The sequence below is a fragment of the Rhinoderma darwinii genome, chromosome 1, assembly GCF_050947455.1.
Source record: "Rhinoderma darwinii isolate aRhiDar2 chromosome 1, aRhiDar2.hap1, whole genome shotgun sequence".
Taxonomy (NCBI): Eukaryota; Metazoa; Chordata; class Amphibia; order Anura; family Rhinodermatidae; genus Rhinoderma; species Rhinoderma darwinii.
The window spans coordinates 662,641,865-662,669,303 of record NC_134687.1 but is presented as its reverse complement, the minus strand read 5'-3'; the positions used below and the strand labels follow the sequence as shown (position 1 = coordinate 662,669,303).

Genomic DNA, 27,439 nt, shown 5'->3' with positions numbered 1-27,439 from the left:
TTATGTACTAATGAAGTTGTATATTTTTTACTATCCATGGTAGTTATTTTCATATTCTATTGGGATGTTATGTCCCTTGCGCTTGTAGGTTGTTCCCTAGTTTGATTGGGGATCCCCCCTTGTTTCGCTTTACCCTGTTTTGAGTTCGATGTAGGGATAGGGCGAAGTAAGAGGCGTGGCTTAACATAAAAAAATTGACATAAACATCGCCTGGGATATCCCTCTTTCTATTCTTTGAAAGTTGGGATCTGTTGTAGTATAACACATAAAACCAGTTGTAGTATAATATACATATACTAACAGTTGTAGTATAACATACAGGACTGTGCAAAGGTTTTAGGCAATTGTGGAAAAATGCTGCAAAATAAGAATGCTTTAAAAAATAGAAGTCTTAATAGTTTTTTTTATCAATAAACAAAATACAAAGTGAATGAACAGAAGATAAATCTAAATCCAATCAATATTTGGTGTGACCACCCTTTGCCTTACACTTGCACAAAGTCATGGATTTTGTAGAATTATAGTCAGGTGTTTGATTAACTAATTCTACCAAACAGGTGACAATGATCATCATTTTCATATGTAGGTGGAAACACAGTCATTACTGTTACGCTGGGTTCACACGACCATGTTACGTCCGTAATGTACGGAACGTATTTCGGCCGGAAGACCCGGACCGAACACAGTGCAGGGAGCCGGGCTCCTAGCATCATAATGATGTACGATGCTAGGAGTCCCTGCCTCGCTGCAGGACAACTGTCCCGTACTGTAATCATGATTACAGTACGGGACAGTAGTTCCACGCAGAGGCAGGGACTCCTAGCGTCGTACATCACTATGATGCCAGGAGCCCGGCTCCCTGCAGTGTGTTCGGTCCGGGTCTTCTGGCCGAAATACGTTCCGTACATTACGGACGTAACATGGTCGTGTGAACCCAGCCTAACAGTAACAGCTGTGTAGTAGGCTTAAAATTGGGTGAGGAACAGCCAAATTCTGCTACAAAGGTGAGGTTGTGGAAGATAGTCTTATGTCACAGGACCACCATGGCAAAACTGAGTACAGCAACAAGACACAAGGTAGTTACACTGCATAAGCAAGGTCTCTCACAGACAAAGAATTCACAGCAGACTAGGGTTTCAAGATGTTATGTTCAAGTTCTACTGAAGAAGCAGAAAGAAACGGGCAATGTTGATGACGGTAGACTTAGTGGTCGGCCAACAGTGTAGGATTGGAGTACCTTGGGCCCACCAGAGGAAATAAATTCTTGAGGCCCACCCGTCAGCTATATAGAAATAATGCTCCTAATTATGTAGTAGAACGAGTGTAGTAAACGAAAGACAAATATTACCACCATACAGTGACAATATAGTGGCAGACACCAGAATCCAGGTGGAGACCAGTGGAGTGAGGTTCACACGTGCGCGTAGCTCTCCCATTCTGTTCAACGGGAGTTGCGGAAACAGCCGAGCAAGAGCTGCTCGGCTGTTCCCATAACAGCCATACAACAGAATAGAGAGAGCGGCGCTCACACATGACCCTCACTCCACTGGTCTCCGCCTGGATTCTGTGGTCAGTTCTAGATATAGATGCAGGTACCAGAGCTAGGTAGGACCCACATCTATCACGCCTTTTTGGCATTTCCTGTGGATATGCTATAAATGTCTAAGATGGGAAAACACTGGTAGATAGAGCCACACGCAGCCCCTTCTCTTGTAGATAGCGCCACACGCAGCTCCTTTTCTTGTAGATAGTGCCACACGCAGCCCCTTGTCTTGTAGATAGCGCCACATGCAGCCCATTTTCTTGTAGATAGTGCCACAAGCAGCTCCTTTTCTTGTAGATAGCGCCACACGCAGCCCCTTCTCTTGTAGATAGTGCCACACGCAGCCACTTTTCTTGTAGATAATGCCACACGCAGCCACTTCTCTTGTAAATAGTACCACACGCAGCCCATTCTTTTGTAGATCGTGCCAGACGCAGCCCCCTTCTTGTAGATAACGCCACATGCAGCTCCCCTCTTGTAGATAGAGCCACACGCAGCCCCTTCTCTTGTAGATGGTGCCACACAGTCCTTTTTCTTGTAGATAACGCCACATGCAGCTCCTTCTCTTGTAAATAGTACCACACGCAGCCCATTCGCTTGTAGATAGCGCCACACACAGCTCCTTTTCTTGTAGAGAGAGCCACACGCAGCCCCTTCTCTTGTAGACAGTGCCACACGCAGCCAATTTTCCTGTAGATAGCGCCTTCTGCAGTCCCTTTTCTTGTAGGTAGTGCCACACGCAGCCCATTCTTTTGTAGATCGTGCCACACGCAGCCCCCTTCTTGTAGATAGTGCCACATGCAGACCCCTCTTGTAGATGGAGCCACACACAGCCCCATCTCTTGTAGATAGTGCCACACGCAGCCCCTTTTCTTGTAGGTAGCGCCACACAGCCCCTTCTCTTGTAGGTAGCGTCACACGCAGCCCCTTCTCTTGTAGATAGCGCCACACGCAGCCCCTTTTCTTGTAGATAGTGCCACAAGAAGTCCCTTCTGTTGTAGATATTGCCACACACAGCCACTTCTCTTGTAGACAGTACCACACGCAGCCTCCTCAACTGTATATAGTGCCACACGTAGCCCCCATCATGTAGATAGTTCCACAAGAAGCCCCTTCTGTTGTAGATATTGCCACACACAGCCACTTCGCTTGTAGACAGTACCACACGTAACTTTCTTGACTATAGATAGTGCCACATGCAGCCCCCATCTTGTAGATAGCGCCACATGCAGACCACTCTTGTAGATGGAGCCACACACTGCCAATTTCATGTAGATAGCGCCACACGCAGCCCCTTTTCTTGTAGGTAGCGCCACACACAGCCAATTCTCTTGTAGATAGCGCCACACACAGCCCCCTCTTGTAAATAGTGCCACACGCAGCACTTTCTCTTGTAGACAGTGCCACACGCAGCCTCCTCTTGTAGAAGATGTTATATCATAGCTCCTTTTCTAAACAGTTGTATATATGAAAGCATTCTTACTTTACAGCATCTTTCCACAATTGTCTAAGACTTTTGCTCATAACTGTACATATAAGAACAGTTGTAGTATAATATACCTATAAGAACAGATGTAGTATAATATACCTATAAGAACAGATGTAGTATAATATACCTATAAGAACAGATGTAGTATAATATACCTATAAGAACAGATGTAGTATAATATACATATAAGAACAGTTGTAGTATAATATACCTATAAGAACAGTTGTAGTATAATATACCTATAAGAACAGATGTAGTATAATATACATATAAGAACAGATGTAGTATAATATACATATAAGAACAGTTGTAGTATAATATACCTATAAGAACAGATGTAGTATAATATACCTATAAGAACAGATGTAGTATAATATACATATAAGAACAGTTGTAGTATAATATACCTATAAGAACAGATGTAGTATAATATACATATAAGAACAGATGTAGTATAATATACATATAAGAACAGATGTAGTATAATATACCTATAAGAACAGATGTAGTATAATATACATATAAGAACAGTTGTAGTATAATATACCTATAAGAACAGATGTAGTATAATATACCTATAAGAACAGATGTAGTATAATATACATATAAGAACAGATGTAGTATAATATACATATAAGAACAGTTGTAGTATAATATACATATAAGAACAGATGTAGTATAATATACCTATAAGAACAGTTGTAGTATAATATACCTATAAGAACAGATGTAGTATAATATACATATAAGAACAGATGTAGTATAATATACATATAAGAACAGATGTAGTATAATATACCTATAAGAACAGATGTAGTATAATATACATATAAGAACAGATGTAGTATAATATACATATAAGAACAGATGTAGTATAATATACCTATAAGAACAGATGTAGTATAATATACCTATAAGAACAGATGTAGTATAATATACCTATAAGAACAGATGTAGTATAATATACCTATAAGAACAGTTGTAGTATAATATACATATAAGAACAGATGTAGTATAATATACATATAAGAACAGTTGTAGTATAATATACCTATAAGAACAGTTGTAGTATAATATACCTATAAGAACAGTTGTAGTATAATATACCTATAAGAACAGATGTAGTATAATATACATATAAGAACAGATGTAGTATAATATACATATAAGAACAGTTGTAGTATAATATACCTATAAGAACAGATGTAGTATAATATACATATAAGAACAGATGTAGTATAATATACCTATAAGAACAGATGTAGTATAATATACATATAAGAACAGATGTAGTATAATATACCTATAAGAACAGTTGTAGTATAATATACCTATAAGAACAGATGTAGTATAATATACATATAAGAACAGATGTAGTATAATATACATATAAGAACAGATGTAGTATAATATACATATAAGAACAAATGTAGTATAATATACATATAAGAACAGATGTAGTATAATATACCTATAAGAACAGATGTAGTATAATATACCTATAAGAACAGTTGTAGTATAATATACCTATAAGAACAGTTGTAGTATAATATACCTATAAGAACAGATGTAGTATAATATACATATAAGAACAGATGTAGTATAATATACATATAAGAACAGATGTAGTATAATATACCTATAAGAACAGATGTAGTATAATATACCTATAAGAACAGATGTAGTATAATATACCTATAAGAACAGATGTAGTATAATATACCTATAAGAACAGTTGTAGTATAATATACATATAAGAACAGATGTAGTATAATATACATATAAGAACAGTTGTAGTATAATATACCTATAAGAACAGTTGTAGTATAATATACATATAAGAACAGATGTAGTATAATATACCTATAAGAACAGTTGTAGTATAATATACATATAAGAACAGATGTAGTATAATATACATATAAGAACAGTTGTAGTATAATATACCTATAAGAACAGTTGTAGTATAATATACATATAAGAACAGATGTAGTATAATATACATATAAGAACAGTTGTAGTATAATATACCTATAAGAACAGATGTAGTATAATATACCTATAAGAACAGTTGTAGTATAATATACCTATAAGAACAGTTGTAGTATAATATACCTATAAGAACAGTTGTAGTATAATATACCTATAAGAACAGATGTAGTATAATATACCTATAAGAACAGATGTAGTATAATATACCTATAAGAACAGTTGTAGTATAATATACCTATAAGAACAGATGTAGTATAATATACATATAAGAACAGTTGTAGTATAATATACCTATAAGAACAGTTGTAGTATAATATACATATAAGAACAGATGTAGTATAATATACCTATAAGAACAGATGTAGTATAATATACCTATAAGAACAGATGTAGTATAATATACCTATAAGAACAGATGTAGTATAATATACATATAAGAACAGATGTAGTATAATATACCTATAAGAACAGATGTAGTATAATATACCTATAAGAACAGATGTAGTATAATATACCTATAAGAACAGATGTAGTATAATATACATATAAGAACAGATGTAGTATAATATACCTATAAGAACAGATGTAGTATAATATACCTATAAGAACAGTTGTAGTATAATATACATATAAGAACAGATGTAGTATAATATACATATAAGAACAGATGTAGTATAATATACCTATAAGAACAGATGTAGTATAATATACCTATAAGAACAGTTGTAGTATAATATACCTATAAGAACAGATGTAGTATAATATACATATAAGAACAGATGTAGTATAATATACCTATAAGAACAGATGTAGTATAATATACCTATAAGAACAGTTGTAGTATAATATACCTATAAGAACAGATGTAGTATAATATACATATAAGAACAGATGTAGTATAATATACATATAAGAACAGTTGTAGTATAATATACCTATAAGAACAGATGTAGTATAATATACATATAAGAACAGATGTAGTATAATATACCTATAAGAACAGATGTAGTATAATATACATATAAGAACAGATGTAGTATAATATACATATAAGAACAGTTGTAGTATAATATACATATAAGAACAGATGTAGTATAATATACCTATAAGAACAGTTGTAGTATAATATACCTATAAGAACAGATGTAGTATAATATACCTATAAGAACAGATGTAGTATAATATACATATAAGAACAGTTGTAGTATAATATACCTATAAGAACAGATGTAGTATAATATACCTATAAGAACAGATGTAGTATAATATACCTATAAGAACAGATGTAGTATAATATACATATAAGAACAGATGTAGTATAATATACCTATAAGAACAGATGTAGTATAATATACCTATAAGAACAGATGTAGTATAATATACCTATAAGAACAGATGTAGTATAATATACATATAAGAACAGATGTAGTATAATATACCTATAAGAACAGTTGTAGTATAATATACCTATAAGAACAGATGTAGTATAATATACCTATAAGAACAGATGTAGTATAATATACATATAAGAACAGATGTAGTATAATATACATATAAGAACAGTTGTAGTATAATATACATATAAGAACAGATGTAGTATAATATACCTATAAGAACAGATGTAGTATAATATACCTATAAGAACAGTTGTAGTATAATATACATATAAGAACAGATGTAGTATAATATACCTATAAGAACAGATGTAGTATAATATACATATAAGAACAGATGTAGTATAATATACCTATAAGAACAGTTGTAGTATAATATACATATAAGAACAGTTGTAGTATAATATACATATAAGAACAGTTGTAGTATAATATACCTATAAGAACAGATGTAGTATAATATACATATAAGAACAGATGTAGTATAATATACCTATAAGAACAGATGTAGTATAATATACATATAAGAACAGATGTAGTATAATATACATATAAGAACAGATGTAGTATAATATACATATAAGAACAGATGTAGTATAATATACATATAAGAACAGATGTAGTATAATATACATATAAGAACAGTTGTAGTATAATATACATATAAGAACAGTTGTAGTATAATATACATATAAGAACAGATGTAGTATAATATACCTATAAGAACAGTTGTAGTATAATATACATATAAGAACAGATGTAGTATAATATACATATAAGAACAGATGTAGTATAATATACCTATAAGAACAGATGTAGTATAATATACCTATAAGAACAGATGTAGTATAATATACCTATAAGAACAGTTGTAGTATAATATACCTATAAGAACAGTTGTAGTATAATATACCTATAAGAACAGTTGTAGTATAATATACATATAAGAACAGATGTAGTATAATATACCTATAAGAACAGATGTAGTATAATATACCTATAAGAACAGATGTAGTATAATATACATATAAGAACAGATGTAGTATAATATACATATAAGAACAGATGTAGTATAATATACATATAAGAACAGATGTAGTATAATATACATATAAGAACAGATGTAGTATAATATACCTATAAGAACAGTTGTAGTATAATATACCTATAAGAACAGTTGTAGTATAATATACCTATAAGAACAGTTGTAGTATAATATACATATAAGAACAGATGTAGTATAATATACATATAAGAACAGATGTAGTATAATATACCTATAAGAACAGTTGTAGTATAATATACCTATAAGAACAGTTGTAGTATAATATACCTATAAGAACAGTTGTAGTATAATATACATATAAGAACAGATGTAGTATAATATACCTATAAGAACAGATGTAGTATAATATACCTATAAGAACAGATGTAGTATAATATACATATAAGAACAGTTGTAGTATAATATACCTATAAGAACAGATGTAGTATAATATACATATAAGAACAGATGTAGTATAATATACCTATAAGAACAGATGTAGTATAATATACCTATAAGAACAGATGTAGTATAATATACCTATAAGAACAGTTGTAGTATAATATACATATAAGAACAGTTGTAGTATAATATACATATAAGAACAGATGTAGTATAATATACATATAAGAACAGATGTAGTATAATATACCTATAAGAACAGATGTAGTATAATATACCTATAAGAACAGATGTAGTATAATATACATATAAGAACAGATGTAGTATAATATACATATAAGAACAGTTGTAGTATAATATACATATAAGAACAGATGTAGTATAATATACATATAAGAACAGATGTAGTATAATATACCTATAAGAACAGATGTAGTATAATATACATATAAGAACAGTTGTAGTATAATATACATATAAGAACAGTTGTAGTATAATATACATATAAGAACAGATGTAGTATAATATACCTATAAGAACAGATGTAGTATAATATACATATAAGAACAGATGTAGTATAATATACATATAAGAACAGATGTAGTATAATATACATATAAGAACAGATGTAGTATAATATACCTATAAGAACAGATGTAGTATAATATACATATATGTAAGAACAGATGTAGTATAATATACCTATAAGAACAGATGTAGTATAATATACCTATAAGAACAGTTGTAGTATAATATACCTATAAGAACAGTTGTAGTATAATATACCTATAAGAACAGTTGTAGTATAATATACATATAAGAACAGATGTAGTATAATATACATATAAGAACAGTTGTAGTATAATATACATATAAGAACAGTTGTAGTATAATATACATATAAGAACAGATGTAGTATAATATACCTATAAGAACAGCTGTAGTATAATATACATATAAGAACAGATGTAGTATAATATACATATAAGAACAGATGTAGTATAATATACCTATAAGAACAGATGTAGTATAATATACCTATAAGAACAGATGTAGTATAATATACATATAAGAACAGATGTAGTATAATATACCTATAAGAACAGTTGTAGTATAATATACCTATAAGAACAGTTGTAGTATAATATACCTATAAGAACAGTTGTAGTATAATATACATATAAGAACAGATGTAGTATAATATACATATAAGAACAGTTGTAGTATAATATACATATAAGAACAGTTGTAGTATAATATACATATAAGAACAGATGTAGTATAATATACCTATAAGAACAGCTGTAGTATAATATACATATAAGAACAGATGTAGTATAATATACATATAAGAACAGTTGTAGTATAATATACATATAAGAACAGTTGTAGTATAATATACCTATAAGAACAGATGTAGTATAATATACATATAAGAACAGATGTAGTATAATATACATATAAGAACAGATGTAGTATAATATACCTATAAGAACAGATGTAGTATAATATACATATAAGAACAGATGTAGTATAATATACCTATAAGAACAGATGTAGTATAATATACCTATAAGAACAGATGTAGTATAATATACCTATAAGAACAGATGTAGTATAATATACATATAAGAACAGATGTAGTATAATATACCTATAAGAACAGATGTAGTATAATATACATATAAGAACAGATGTAGTATAATATACCTATAAGAACAGATGTAGTATAATATACCTATAAGAACAGATGTAGTATAATATACCTATAAGAACAGATGTAGTATAATATACCTATAAGAACAGATGTAGTATAATATACCTATAAGAACAGATGTAGTATAATATACATATAAGAACAGATGTAGTATAATATACCTATAAGAACAGATGTAGTATAATATACATATAAGAACAGATGTAGTATAATATACATATAAGAACAGATGTAGTATAATATACATATAAGAACAGTTGTAGTATAATATACCTATAAGAACAGATGTAGTATAATATACATATATGTAAGAACAGATGTAGTATAATATACATATAAGAACAGATGTAGTATAATATACCTATAAGAACAGATGTAGTATAATATACATATATGTAAGAACAGATGTAGTATAATATACATATAAGAACAGATGTAGTATAATATACATATAAGAACAGATGTAGTATAATATACCTATAAGAACAGTTGTAGTATAATATACCTATAAGAACAGTTGTAGTATAATATACATATAAGAACAGATGTAGTATAATATACCTATAAGAACAGATGTAGTATAATATACATATAAGAACAGATGTAGTATAATATACCTATAAGAACAGATGTAGTATAATATACATATAAGAACAGATGTAGTATAATATACCTATAAGAACAGATGTAGTATAATATACATATAAGAACAGTTGTAGTATAATATACCTATAAGAACAGATGTAGTATAATATACATATAAGAACAGATGTAGTATAATATACCTATAAGAACAGATGTAGTATAATATACATATAAGAACAGATGTAGTATAATATACCTATAAGAACAGATGTAGTATAATATACATATAAGAACAGATGTAGTATAATATACATATAAGAACAGTTGTAGTATAATATACATATAAGAACAGTTGTAGTATAATATACCTATAAGAACAGATGTAGTATAATATACATATAAGAACAGATGTAGTATAATATACATATAAGAACAGATGTAGTATAATATACATATAAGAACAGTTGTAGTATAATATACCTATAAGAACAGTTGTAGTATAATATACATATAAGAACAGTTGTAGTATAATATACCTATAAGAACAGATGTAGTATAATATACATATAAGAACAGATGTAGTATAATATACCTATAAGAACAGATGTAGTATAATATACCTATAAGAACAGATGTAGTATAATATACATATAAGAACAGATGTAGTATAATATACCTATAAGAACAGTTGTAGTATAATATACATATAAGAACAGATGTAGTATAATATACATATAAGAACAGTTGTAGTATAATATACATATAAGAACAGTTGTAGTATAATATACCTATAAGAACAGTTGTAGTATAATATACCTATAAGAACAGATGTAGTATAATATACATATAAGAACAGATGTAGTATAATATACATATAAGAACAGTTGTAGTATAATATACATATAAGAACAGATGTAGTATAATATACATATAAGAACAGATGTAGTATAATATACATATAAGAACAGTTGTAGTATAATATACATATAAGAACAGTTGTAGTATAATATACCTATAAGAACAGATGTAGTATAATATACCTATAAGAACAGATGTAGTATAATATACATATAAGAACAGTTGTAGTATAATATACATATAAGAACAGATGTAGTATAATATACATATAAGAACAGATGTAGTATAATATACCTATAAGAACAGATGTAGTATAATATACATATAAGAACAGTTGTAGTATAATATACATATAAGAACAGATGTAGTATAATATACATATAAGAACAGTTGTAGTATAATATACCTATAAGAACAGTTGTAGTATAATATACATATAAGAACAGATGTAGTATAATATACATATAAGAACAGATGTAGTATAATATACCTATAAGAACAGATGTAGTATAATATACATATAAGAACAGTTGTAGTATAATATACCTATAAGAACAGTTGTAGTATAATATACATATAAGAACAGATGTAGTATAATATACCTATAAGAACAGTTGTAGTATAATATACCTATAAGAACAGATGTAGTATAATATACCTATAAGAACAGATGTAGTATAATATACCTATAAGAACAGATGTAGTATAATATACATATAAGAACAGATGTAGTATAATATACATATAAGAACAGATGTAGTATAATATACCTATAAGAACAGTTGTAGTATAATATACCTATAAGAACAGATGTAGTATAATATACCTATAAGAACAGATGTAGTATAATATACATATAAGAACAGTTGTAGTATAATATACATATAAGAACAGATGTAGTATAATATACATATAAGAACAGATGTAGTATAATATACATATAAGAACAGTTGTAGTATAATATACATATAAGAACAGTTGTAGTATAATATACATATAAGAACAGATGTAGTATAATATACCTATAAGAACAGATGTAGTATAATATACATATAAGAACAGATGTAGTATAATATACATATAAGAACAGTTGTAGTATAATATACATATAAGAACAGATGTAGTATAATATACCTATAAGAACAGTTGTAGTATAATATACATATAAGAACAGATGTAGTATAATATACCTATAAGAACAGCTGTAGTATAATATACATATAAGAACAGATGTAGTATAATATACATATAAGAACAGTTGTAGTATAATATACATATAAGAACAGATGTAGTATAATATACCTATAAGAACAGATGTAGTATAATATACCTATAAGAACAGATGTAGTATAATATACCTATAAGAACAGATGTAGTATAATATACATATAAGAACAGATGTAGTATAATATACCTATAAGAACAGTTGTAGTATAATATACCTATAAGAACAGATGTAGTATAATATACCTATAAGAACAGATGTAGTATAATATACCTATAAGAACAGTTGTAGTATAATATACATATAAGAACAGATGTAGTATAATATACCTATAAGAACAGATGTAGTATAATATACATATAAGAACAGTTGTAGTATAATATACATATAAGAACAGTTGTAGTATAATATACATATAAGAACAGTTGTAGTATAATATACATATAAGAACAGATGTAGTATAATATACCTATAAGAACAGTTGTAGTATAATATACCTATAAGAACAGATGTAGTATAATATACCTATAAGAACAGATGTAGTATAATATACCTATAAGAACAGTTGTAGTATAATATACATATAAGAACAGATGTAGTATAATATACCTATAAGAACAGATGTAGTATAATATACATATAAGAACAGATGTAGTATAATATACATATAAGAACAGATGTAGTATAATATACATATAAGAACAGATGTAGTATAATATACCTATAAGAACAGTTGTAGTATAATATACCTATAAGAACAGTTGTAGTATAATATACATATAAGAACAGTTGTAGTATAATATACCTATAAGAACAGATGTAGTATAATATACCTATAAGAACAGATGTAGTATAATATACCTATAAGAACAGATGTAGTATAATATACCTATAAGAACAGATGTAGTATAATATACATATAAGAACAGTTGTAGTATAATATACCTATAAGAACAGTTGTAGTATAATATACATATAAGAACAGTTGTAGTATAATATACCTATAAGAACAGATGTAGTATAATATACATATAAGAACAGATGTAGTATAATATACCTATAAGAACAGATGTAGTATAATATACCTATAAGAACAGATGTAGTATAATATACATATAAGAACAGATGTAGTATAATATACATATAAGAACAGTTGTAGTATAATATACATATAAGAACAGATGTAGTATAATATACCTATAAGAACAGATGTAGTATAATATACCTATAAGAACAGTTGTAGTATAATATACATATAAGAACAGATGTAGTATAATATACCTATAAGAACAGATGTAGTATAATATACATATAAGAACAGATGTAGTATAATATACCTATAAGAACAGTTGTAGTATAATATACATATAAGAACAGTTGTAGTATAATATACATATAAGAACAGTTGTAGTATAATATACCTATAAGAACAGATGTAGTATAATATACATATAAGAACAGATGTAGTATAATATACCTATAAGAACAGATGTAGTATAATATACATATAAGAACAGATGTAGTATAATATACCTATAAGAACAGTTGTAGTATAATATACATATAAGAACAGATGTAGTATAATATACCTATAAGAACAGATGTAGTATAATATACCTATAAGAACAGATGTAGTATAATATACATATAAGAACAGTTGTAGTATAATATACCTATAAGAACAGTTGTAGTATAATATACATATAAGAACAGATGTAGTATAATATACCTATAAGAACAGATGTAGTATAATATACCTATAAGAACAGATGTAGTATAATATACATATAAGAACAGATGTAGTATAATATACATATAAGAACAGATGTAGTATAATATACATATAAGAACAGATGTAGTATAATATACCTATAAGAACAGTTGTAGTATAATATACATATAGGAACAGATGTAGTATAATATACATATAAGAACAGATGTAGTATAATATACCTATAAGAACAGTTGTAGTATAATATACCTATAAGAACAGTTGTAGTATAATATACCTATAAGAACAGTTGTAGTATAATATACATATAAGAACAGATGTAGTATAATATACCTATAAGAACAGATGTAGTATAATATACCTATAAGAACAGATGTAGTATAATATACATATAAGAACAGTTGTAGTATAATATACCTATAAGAACAGATGTAGTATAATATACATATAAGAACAGATGTAGTATAATATACATATAAGAACAGATGTAGTATAATATACCTATAAGAACAGATGTAGTATAATATACCTATAAGAACAGTTGTAGTATAATATACATATAAGAACAGTTGTAGTATAATATACATATAAGAACAGATGTAGTATAATATACATATAAGAACAGATGTAGTATAATATACCTATAAGAACAGATGTAGTATAATATACCTATAAGAACAGATGTAGTATAATATACATATAAGAACAGATGTAGTATAATATACATATAAGAACAGTTGTAGTATAATATACATATAAGAACAGATGTAGTATAATATACATATAAGAACAGATGTAGTATAATATACCTATAAGAACAGATGTAGTATAATATACATATAAGAACAGTTGTAGTATAATATACATATAAGAACAGTTGTAGTATAATATACATATAAGAACAGATGTAGTATAATATACCTATAAGAACAGATGTAGTATAATATACATATAAGAACAGATGTAGTATAATATACATATAAGAACAGATGTAGTATAATATACATATAAGAACAGATGTAGTATAATATACCTATAAGAACAGATGTAGTATAATATACATATATGTAAGAACAGATGTAGTATAATATACCTATAAGAACAGATGTAGTATAATATACCTATAAGAACAGTTGTAGTATAATATACCTATAAGAACAGTTGTAGTATAATATACCTATAAGAACAGTTGTAGTATAATATACATATAAGAACAGATGTAGTATAATATACATATAAGAACAGTTGTAGTATAATATACCTATAAGAACAGTTGTAGTATAATATACCTATAAGAACAGATGTAGTATAATATACATATAAGAACAGATGTAGTATAATATACATATAAGAACAGTTGTAGTATAATATACATATAAGAACAGTTGTAGTATAATATACATATAAGAACAGATGTAGTATAATATACCTATAAGAACAGCTGTAGTATAATATACATATAAGAACAGATGTAGTATAATATACATATAAGAACAGTTGTAGTATAATATACCTATAAGAACAGATGTAGTATAATATACCTATAAGAACAGATGTAGTATAATATACCTATAAGAACAGTTGTAGTATAATATACCTATAAGAACAGTTGTAGTATAATATACCTATAAGAACAGATGTAGTATAATATACATATAAGAACAGATGTAGTATAATATACATATAAGAACAGTTGTAGTATAATATACATATAAGAACAGTTGTAGTATAATATACATATAAGAACAGATGTAGTATAATATACCTATAAGAACAGCTGTAGTATAATATACATATAAGAACAGATGTAGTATAATATACATATAAGAACAGATGTAGTATAATATACCTATAAGAACAGATGTAGTATAATATACCTATAAGAACAGATGTAGTATAATATACATATAAGAACAGATGTAGTATAATATACCTATAAGAACAGTTGTAGTATAATATACCTATAAGAACAGTTGTAGTATAATATACCTATAAGAACAGTTGTAGTATAATATACATATAAGAACAGATGTAGTATAATATACATATAAGAACAGTTGTAGTATAATATACATATAAGAACAGTTGTAGTATAATATACATATAAGAACAGATGTAGTATAATATACCTATAAGAACAGCTGTAGTATAATATACATATAAGAACAGATGTAGTATAATATACATATAAGAACAGTTGTAGTATAATATACATATAAGAACAGATGTAGTATAATATACCTATAAGAACAGATGTAGTATAATATACCTATAAGAACAGATGTAGTATAATATACCTATAAGAACAGATGTAGTATAATATACATATAAGAACAGATGTAGTATAATATACCTATAAGAACAGATGTAGTATAATATACCTATAAGAACAGTTGTAGTATAATATACATATAAGAACAGATGTAGTATAATATACATATAAGAACAGATGTAGTATAATATACATATAAGAACAGATGTAGTATAATATACATATAAGAACAGTTGTAGTATAATATACCTATAAGAACAGATGTAGTATAATATACATATATGTAAGAACAGATGTAGTATAATATACATATAAGAACAGATGTAGTATAATATACCTATAAGAACAGATGTAGTATAATATACATATATGTAAGAACAGATGTAGTATAATATACATATAAGAACAGATGTAGTATAATATACATATAAGAACAGATGTAGTATAATATACCTATAAGAACAGTTGTAGTATAATATACCTATAAGAACAGTTGTAGTATAATATACATATAAGAACAGATGTAGTATAATATACCTATAAGAACAGATGTAGTATAATATACATATAAGAACAGATGTAGTATAATATACCTATAAGAACAGATGTAGTATAATATACATATAAGAACAGATGTAGTATAATATACCTATAAGAACAGATGTAGTATAATATACATATAAGAACAGTTGTAGTATAATATACCTATAAGAACAGATGTAGTATAATATACATATAAGAACAGATGTAGTATAATATACCTATAAGAACAGATGTAGTATAATATACATATAAGAACAGATGTAGTATAATATACCTATAAGAACAGATGTAGTATAATATACATATAAGAACAGATGTAGTATAATATACATATAAGAACAGTTGTAGTATAATATACATATAAGAACAGTTGTAGTATAATATACCTATAAGAACAGATGTAGTATAATATACATATAAGAACAGATGTAGTATAATATACATATAAGAACAGATGTAGTATAATATACATATAAGAACAGTTGTAGTATAATATACCTATAAGAACAGTTGTAGTATAATATACATATAAGAACAGTTGTAGTATAATATACCTATAAGAACAGATGTAGTATAATATACATATAAGAACAGATGTAGTATAATATACCTATAAGAACAGATGTAGTATAATATACCTATAAGAACAGATGTAGTATAATATACATATAAGAACAGATGTAGTATAATATACCTATAAGAACAGATGTAGTATAATATACCTATAAGAACAGATGTAGTATAATATACATATAAGAACAGATGTAGTATAATATACCTATAAGAACAGTTGTAGTATAATATACCTATAAGAACAGTTGTAGTATAATATACCTATAAGAACAGTTGTAGTATAATATACATATAAGAACAGATGTAGTATAATATACCTATAAGAACAGTTGTAGTATAATATACCTATAAGAACAGATGTAGTATAATATACCTATAAGAACAGATGTAGTATAATATACATATAAGAACAGATGTAGTATAATATACATATAAGAACAGTTGTAGTATAATATACATATAAGAACAGTTGTAGTATAATATACCTATAAGAACAGATGTAGTATAATATACATATAAGAACAGATGTAGTATAATATACATATAAGAACAGATGTAGTATAATATACATATAAGAACAGTTGTAGTATAATATACCTATAAGAACAGTTGTAGTATAATATACATATAAGAACAGTTGTAGTATAATATACCTATAAGAACAGATGTAGTATAATATACATATAAGAACAGATGTAGTATAATATACCTATAAGAACAGATGTAGTATAATATACCTATAAGAACAGATGTAGTATAATATACATATAAGAACAGATGTAGTATAATATACCTATAAGAACAGATGTAGTATAATATACCTATAAGAACAGATGTAGTATAATATACATATAAGAACAGATGTAGTATAATATACCTATAAGAACAGTTGTAGTATAATATACCTATAAGAACAGTTGTAGTATAATATACCTATAAGAACAGTTGTAGTATAATATACATATAAGAACAGATGTAGTATAATATACCTATAAGAACAGATGTAGTATAATATACATATAAGAACAGATGTAGTATAATATACCTATAAGAACAGTTGTAGTATAATATACCTATAAGAACAGTTGTAGTATAATATACATATAAGAACAGATGTAGTATAATATACCTATAAGAACAGTTGTAGTATAATATACCTATAAGAACAGTTGTAGTATAATATACCTATAAGAACAGATGTAGTATAATATACATATAAGAACAGATGTAGTATAATATACATATAAGAACAGTTGTAGTATAATATACATATAAGAACAGATGTAGTATAATATACATATAAGAACAGATGTAGTATAATATACATATAAGAACAGTTGTAGTATAATATACATATAAGAACAGTTGTAGTATAATATACCTATAAGAACAGATGTAGTATAATATACCTATAAGAACAGTTGTAGTATAATATACATATAAGAACAGATGTAGTATAATATACATATAAGAACAGTTGTAGTATAATATACATATAAGAACAGATGTAGTATAATATACCTATAAGAACAGATGTAGTATAATATACCTATAAGAACAGATGTAGTATAATATACATATAAGAACAGTTGTAGTATAATATACATATAAGAACAGATGTAGTATAATATACATATAAGAACAGATGTAGTATAATATACCTATAAGAACAGATGTAGTATAATATACATATAAGAACAGTTGTAGTATAATATACATATAAGAACAGATGTAGTATAATATACATATAAGAACAGTTGTAGTATAATATACCTATAAGAACAGTTGTAGTATAATATACATATAAGAACAGATGTAGTATAATATACATATAAGAACAGATGTAGTATAATATACCTATAAGAACAGATGTAGTATAATATACATATAAGAACAGTTGTAGTATAATATACCTATAAGAACAGTTGTAGTATAATATACATATAAGAACAGATGTAGTATAATATACCTATAAGAACAGTTGTAGTATAATATACCTATAAGAACAGATGTAGTATAATATACCTATAAGAACAGATGTAGTATAATATACCTATAAGAACAGATGTAGTATAATATACATATAAGAACAGATGTAGTATAATATACATATAAGAACAGATGTAGTATAATATACCTATAAGAACAGATGTAGTATAATATACCTATAAGAACAGTTGTAGTATAATATACCTATAAGAACAGATGTAGTATAATATACCTATAAGAACAGATGTAGTATAATATACATATAAGAACAGTTGTAGTATAATATACATATAAGAACAGATGTAGTATAATATACATATAAGAACAGATGTAGTATAATATACATATAAGAACAGTTGTAGTATAATATACATATAAGAACAGTTGTAGTATAATATACATATAAGAACAGATGTAGTATAATATACCTATAAGAACAGATGTAGTATAATATACATATAAGAACAGATGTAGTATAATATACATATAAGAACAGTTGTAGTATAATATACATATAAGAACAGATGTAGTATAATATACCTATAAGAACAGTTGTAGTATAATATACATATAAGAACAGATGTAGTATAATATACCTATAAGAACAGCTGTAGTATAATATACATATAAGAACAGATGTAGTATAATATACATATAAGAACAGTTGTAGTATAATATACATATAAGAACAGATGTAGTATAATATACCTATAAGAACAGATGTAGTATAATATACCTATAAGAACAGATGTAGTATAATATACCTATAAGAACAGATGTAGTATAATATACATATAAGAACAGATGTAGTATAATATACCTATAAGAACAGTTGTAGTATAATATACCTATAAGAACAGATGTAGTATAATATACCTATAAGAACAGATGTAGTATAATATACCTATAAGAACAGTTGTAGTATAATATACATATAAGAACAGATGTAGTATAATATACCTATAAGAACAGATGTAGTATAATATACATATAAGAACAGTTGTAGTATAATATACATATAAGAACAGTTGTAGTATAATATACATATAAGAACAGTTGTAGTATAATATACATATAAGAACAGATGTAGTATAATATACCTATAAGAACAGTTGTAGTATAATATACCTATAAGAACAGATGTAGTATAATATACCTATAAGAACAGATGTAGTATAATATACCTATAAGAACAGTTGTAGTATAATATACATATAAGAACAGATGTAGTATAATATACCTATAAGAACAGATGTAGTATAATATACATATAAGAACAGATGTAGTATAATATACATATAAGAACAGATGTAGTATAATATACATATAAGAACAGATGTAGTATAATATACCTATAAGAACAGTTGTAGTATAATATACCTATAAGAACAGTTGTAGTATAATATACATATAAGAACAGTTGTAGTATAATATACCTATAAGAACAGATGTAGTATAATATACCTATAAGAACAGATGTAGTATAATATACCTATAAGAACAGATGTAGTATAATATACCTATAAGAACAGATGTAGTATAATATACATATAAGAACAGTTGTAGTATAATATACCTATAAGAACAGTTGTAGTATAATATACATATAAGAACAGTTGTAGTATAATATACCTATAAGAACAGATGTAGTATAATATACATATAAGAACAGATGTAGTATAATATACCTATAAGAACAGATGTAGTATAATATACCTATAAGAACAGATGTAGTATAATATACATATAAGAACAGATGTAGTATAATATACATATAAGAACAGTTGTAGTATAATATACCTATAAGAACAGTTGTAGTATAATATACCTATAAGAACAGTTGTAGTATAATATACCTATAAGAACAGTTGTAGTATAATATACATATAAGAACAGATGTAGTATAATATACCTATAAGAACAGTTGTAGTATAATATACCTATAAGAACAGATGTAGTATAATATACCTATAAGAACAGATGTAGTATAATATACATATAAGAACAGATGTAGTATAATATACCTATAAGAACAGTTGTAGTATAATATACCTATAAGAACAGTTGTAGTATAATATACATATAAGAACAGATGTAGTATAATATACATATAAGAACAGATGTAGTATAATATACATATAAGAACAGATGTAGTATAATATACATATAAGAACAGATGTAGTATAATATACCTATAAGAACAGATGTAGTATAATATACCTATAAGAACAGATGTAGTATAATATACCTATAAGAACAGATGTAGTATAATATACCTATAAGAACAGTTGTAGTATAATATACCTATAAGAACAGATGTAGTATAATATACCTATAAGAACAGTTGTAGTATAATATACATATAAGAACAGATGTAGTATAATATACATATAAGAACAGATGTAGTATAATATACATATAAGAACAGATGTAGTATAATATACATATAAGAACAGATGTAGTATAATATACCTATAAGAACAGATGTAGTATAATATACCTATAAGAACAGATGTAGTATAATATACATATAAGAACAGATGTAGTATAATATACATATAAGAACAGTTGTAGTATAATATACCTATAAGAACAGATGTAGTATAATATACATATAAGAACAGTTGTAGTATAATATACCTATAAGAACAGATGTAGTATAATATACATGTAAGAACAGATGTAGTATAATATACATATAAGAACAGATGTAGTATAATATACATATAAGAACAGATGTAGTATAATATACCTATAAGAACAGTTGTAGTATAATATACCTATAAGAACAGATGTAGTATAATATACCTATAAGAACAGATGTAGTATAATATACATATAAGAACAGATGTAGTATAATATATCTATAAGAACAGATGTAGTATAATATACATATAAGAACAGATGTAGTATAATATACATATAAGAACAGATGTAGTATAATATACATATAAGAACAGATGTAGTATAATATACCTATAAGAACAGATGTAGTATAATATACCTATAAGAACAGTTGTAGTATAATATACCTATAAGAACAGATGTAGTATAATATACATATAAGAACAGATGTAGTATAATATACATATAAGAACAGATGTAGTATAATATACATATAAGAACAGATGTAGTATAATATACATATAAGAACAGTTGTAGTATAATATACCTATAAGAACAGTTGTAGTATAATATACCTATAAGAACAGATGTAGTATAATATACCTATAAGAACAGTTGTAGTATAATATACCTATAAGAACAGATGTAGTATAATATACCTATAAGAACAGTTGTAGTATAATATACATATAAGAACAGATGTAGTATAATATACATATAAGAACAGATGTAGTATAATATACATATAAGAACAGTTGTAGTATAATATACCTATAAGAACAGATGTAGTATAATATACATATAAGAACAGTTGTAGTATAATATACCTATAAGAACAGATGTAGTATAATATACCTATAAGAACAGTTGTAGTATAATATACATATAAGAACAGATGTAGTATAATATACATATAAGAACAGATGTAGTATAATATACCTATAAGAACAGTTGTAGTATAATATACCTATAAGAACAGATGTAGTATAATATACATATAAGAACAGTTGTAGTATAATATACATATAAGAACAGATGTAGTATAATATACATATAAGAACAGATGTAGTATAATATACATATAAGAACAGATGTAGTATAATATACCTATAAGAACAGCTGTAGTATAATATACATATAAGAACAGATGTAGTATAATATACCTATAAGAACAGATGTAGTATAATATACCTATAAGAACAGTTGTAGTATAATATACATATAAGAACAGATGTAGTATAATATACATATAAGAACAGATGTAGTATAATATACATATAAGAACAGATGTAGTATAATATACATATAAGAACAGATGTAGTATAATATACATATAAGAACAGTTGTAGTATAATATACCTATAAGAACAGTTGTAGTATAATATACCTATAAGAACAGATGTAGTATAATATACCTATAAGAACAGTTGTAGTATAATATACCTATAAGAACAGATGTAGTATAATATACCTATAAGAACAGTTGTAGTATAATATACATATAAGAACAGATGTAGTATAATATACATATAAGAACAGATGTAGTATAATATACATATAAGAACAGTTGTAGTATAATATACCTATAAGAACAGATGTAGTATAATATACATATAAGAACAGTTGTAGTATAATATACATATAAGAACAGATGTAGTATAATATACCTATAAGAACAGCTGTAGTATAATATACATATAAGAACAGTTGTAGTATAATATACATATAAGAACAGTTGTAGTATAATATACCTATAAGAACAGATGTAGTATAATATACCTATAAGAACAGTTGTAGTATAATATACATATAAGAACAGATGTAGTATAATATACATATAAGAACAGATGTAGTATAATATACATATAAGAACAGATGTAGTATAATATACATATAAGAACAGATGTAGTATAATATACATATAAGAACAGATGTAGTATAATATACCTATAAGAACAGATGTAGTATAATATACCTATAAGAACAGTTGTAGTATAATATACCTATAAGAACAGATGTAGTATAATATACATATAAGAACAGATGTAGTATAATATACATATAAGAACAGATGTAGTATAATATACATATAAGAACAGATGTAGTATAATATACATATAAGAACAGTTGTAGTATAATATACCTATAAGAACAGTTGTAGTATAATATACCTATAAGAACAGATGTAGTATAATATACCTATAAGAACAGTTGTAGTATAATATACCTATAAGAACAGATGTAGTATAATATACCTATAAGAACAGTTGTAGTATAATATACATATAAGAACAGATGTAGTATAATATACATATAAGAACAGATGTAGTATAATATACATATAAGAACAGTTGTAGTATAATATACCTATAAGAACAGATGTAGTATAATATACATATAAGAACAGTTGTAGTATAATATACCTATAAGAACAGATGTAGTATAATATACCTATAAGAACAGTTGTAGTATAATATACATATAAGAACAGATGTAGTATAATATACATATAAGAACAGATGTAGTATAATATACCTATAAGAACAGTTGTAGTATAATATACCTATAAGAACAGATGTAGTATAATATACATATAAGAACAGTTGTAGTATAATATACATATAAGAACAGATGTAGTATAATATACATATAAGAACAGATGTAGTATAATATACATATAAGAACAGATGTAGTATAATATACCTATAAGAACAGCTGTAGTATAATATACATATAAGAACAGATGTAGTATAATATACCTATAAGAACAGATGTAGTATAATATACCTATAAGAACAGTTGTAGTATAATATACATATAAGAACAGATGTAGTATAATATACATATAAGAACAGATGTAGTATAATATACATATAAGAACAGATGTAGTATAATATACATATAAGAACAGATGTAGTATAATATACATATAAGAACAGTTGTAGTATAATATACCTATAAGAACAGTTGTAGTATAATATACCTATAAGAACAGATGTAGTATAATATACCTATAAGAACAGTTGTAGTATAATATACCTATAAGAACAGATGTAGTATAATATACCTATAAGAACAGTTGTAGTATAATATACATATAAGAACAGATGTAGTATAATATACATATAAGAACAGATGTAGTATAATATACATATAAGAACAGTTGTAGTATAATATACCTATAAGAACAGATGTAGTATAATATACATATAAGAACAGTTGTAGTATAATATACATATAAGAACAGATGTAGTATAATATACCTATAAGAACAGCTGTAGTATAATATACATATAAGAACAGTTGTAGTATAATATACATATAAGAACAGTTGTAGTATAATATACCTATAAGAACAGATGTAGTATAATATACCTATAAGAACAGTTGTAGTATAATATACATATAAGAACAGATGTAGTATAATATACATATAAGAACAGATGTAGTATAATATACATATAAGAACAGATGTAGTATAATATACATATAAGAACAGATGTAGTATAATATACATATAAGAACAGATGTAGTATAATATACCTATAAGAACAGCTGTAGTATAATATACATATAAGAACAGTTGTAGTATAATATACATATAAGAACAGTTGTAGTATAATATACCTATAAGAACAGATGTAGTATAATATACATATAAGAACAGATGTAGTATAATATACATATAAGAACAGTTGTAGTATAATATACATATAAGAACAGATGTAGTATAATATACCTATAAGAACAGTTGTAGTATAATATACATATAAGAACAGTTGTAGTATAATATACATATAAGAACAGTGGTTGTATAATACGTACATCGATATAAGAAGCGTTTATATAATCTGATCCAGAGGGACTCGATCTCAGAATTACCCGGGAAACATCATCTGCAAAACCAAGAGCAGAAGAGTCAAAAACCATCAAATGCAAAAATGTCTAACTCGTAAAATAATTGTGGAAACAGGTAAATGGTGGAAATTTCTAGCAGTGAATTCTCGAGAGGTGGGTCCTGCATTACACGGCAGCGTTACTGAGGAACATTTGTAGACTCCCTGATTCACTGTCTGATCTGTCACTATTATCCACATCTCTATTCATATTTCACCCTAAAAAAACTTCTCTCTGGTTTGTTCTTTTTTTATTGGTGCTGATCTTTGGATAAAATATAACGCTTACATTCAGCAGTCCAACTAATGCGCTTATGGACAGATAGAAGCTGATCTCCTTGTGTCTCCACCATCTACTAATCTCCCGAAACCTGATGTCTCCATCTCAGTGTGTGGCACTACCAGTACTCCTGGGAAGCACGCCCGCTGTCTTTGGGTTGTGTTGGGCTCAGATCATCCCTATACTCCTCACATTCAATTACTTACACGCTCCTGTCACCTGCACCTCAAACATCTCCAGAATCCTCCTTTTTCTTACTGCGGAAACAGCCAAAGCTCTCATTGTCGCTCTGATTCTCCAGTCTTGTCTCCTTTAACTCATTATTAATTGTCGTCTCCTCACTAAACTCTCCCCTCTCCATCATCCTAAATTCAGAAGCCAGACTCATATATCTAACCAACCGCTATATCAATGTCTCTACCCTGTGCCAGTCACTACACAACTACACCAATGCCTCTACCCTGTGCCTATCACGACATTTATACACCAATGTATTTACTCTGTGCCAGTCACTGCATCGGACCACTACACCAATGTCTTTACCCTGTGCCAGTCACTACACTGGACCACTACACCAATGCCCCTACCCTATGCCAATCACTACACTGGACCACTACACTAATGTCTCTACCCTGTGCCAGTAACTACACTGGACCACTACACCAATGCCCTTACCCTGTGCCAGTAACTACACTGGGCCACTACACTAATTCCTTTACCCTGTGCCAGTCACTACCCCGGCCACTACACCAATGCCCCTACCCTATGCCAATCACTACACTGGACCACTACACTAATGTTTCTACCCTGTGCCAGTCACTACACTGGACCACTACACCAATGTCTCTACCCTGTGCCAGTCACTACACTGGACCACTACACCAATGTTTCTACCCTGTGCCAGTCACTACACTGGACCACTACACCAATGTCTCTACCCTGTGCCAGTCACTACACTGGACCACTACACCAATGTCTCTACCCTGTGCCAGTCACTACACTGGACCACTACACCAATGCCTCTACAATGTGCCAGTCACTACATTGGACCTCTACACCAATGATTCTACCCTGTGCCAGTCACTGCACCACTACACCAATGTCTCTACCCTGTGCCAGTCACTACACTGGACCACTACACCAATGCCCTTACCCTGTGCCAGTCACTACACTGGGCCACTACACTAATTGCTTTACCCTGTGCCAGTCACTACCCCGGCCACTACACCAATGTCTCTACCATGTGCCAGTCGCTACACCGGACCACTACACCAATGTC

General features: G+C 27.2%; 1 protein-coding gene across 1 annotated transcript in view; it reads right to left on the bottom strand.

Annotated features, from left to right (window-relative positions):
* LOC142709220 (receptor-type tyrosine-protein phosphatase alpha-like) overlaps positions 1–27,439 on the bottom strand; it is a 130,660-nt gene that overhangs the window by 26,374 nt on the left and 76,847 nt on the right. Inside the window, exon 12 of the mRNA XM_075848450.1 lies at positions 25,810–25,880. Coding sequence (XP_075704565.1) covers positions 25,810–25,880 — 71 coding nt within the window. The remainder of the gene's footprint in view (positions 1–25,809; positions 25,881–27,439) is intronic.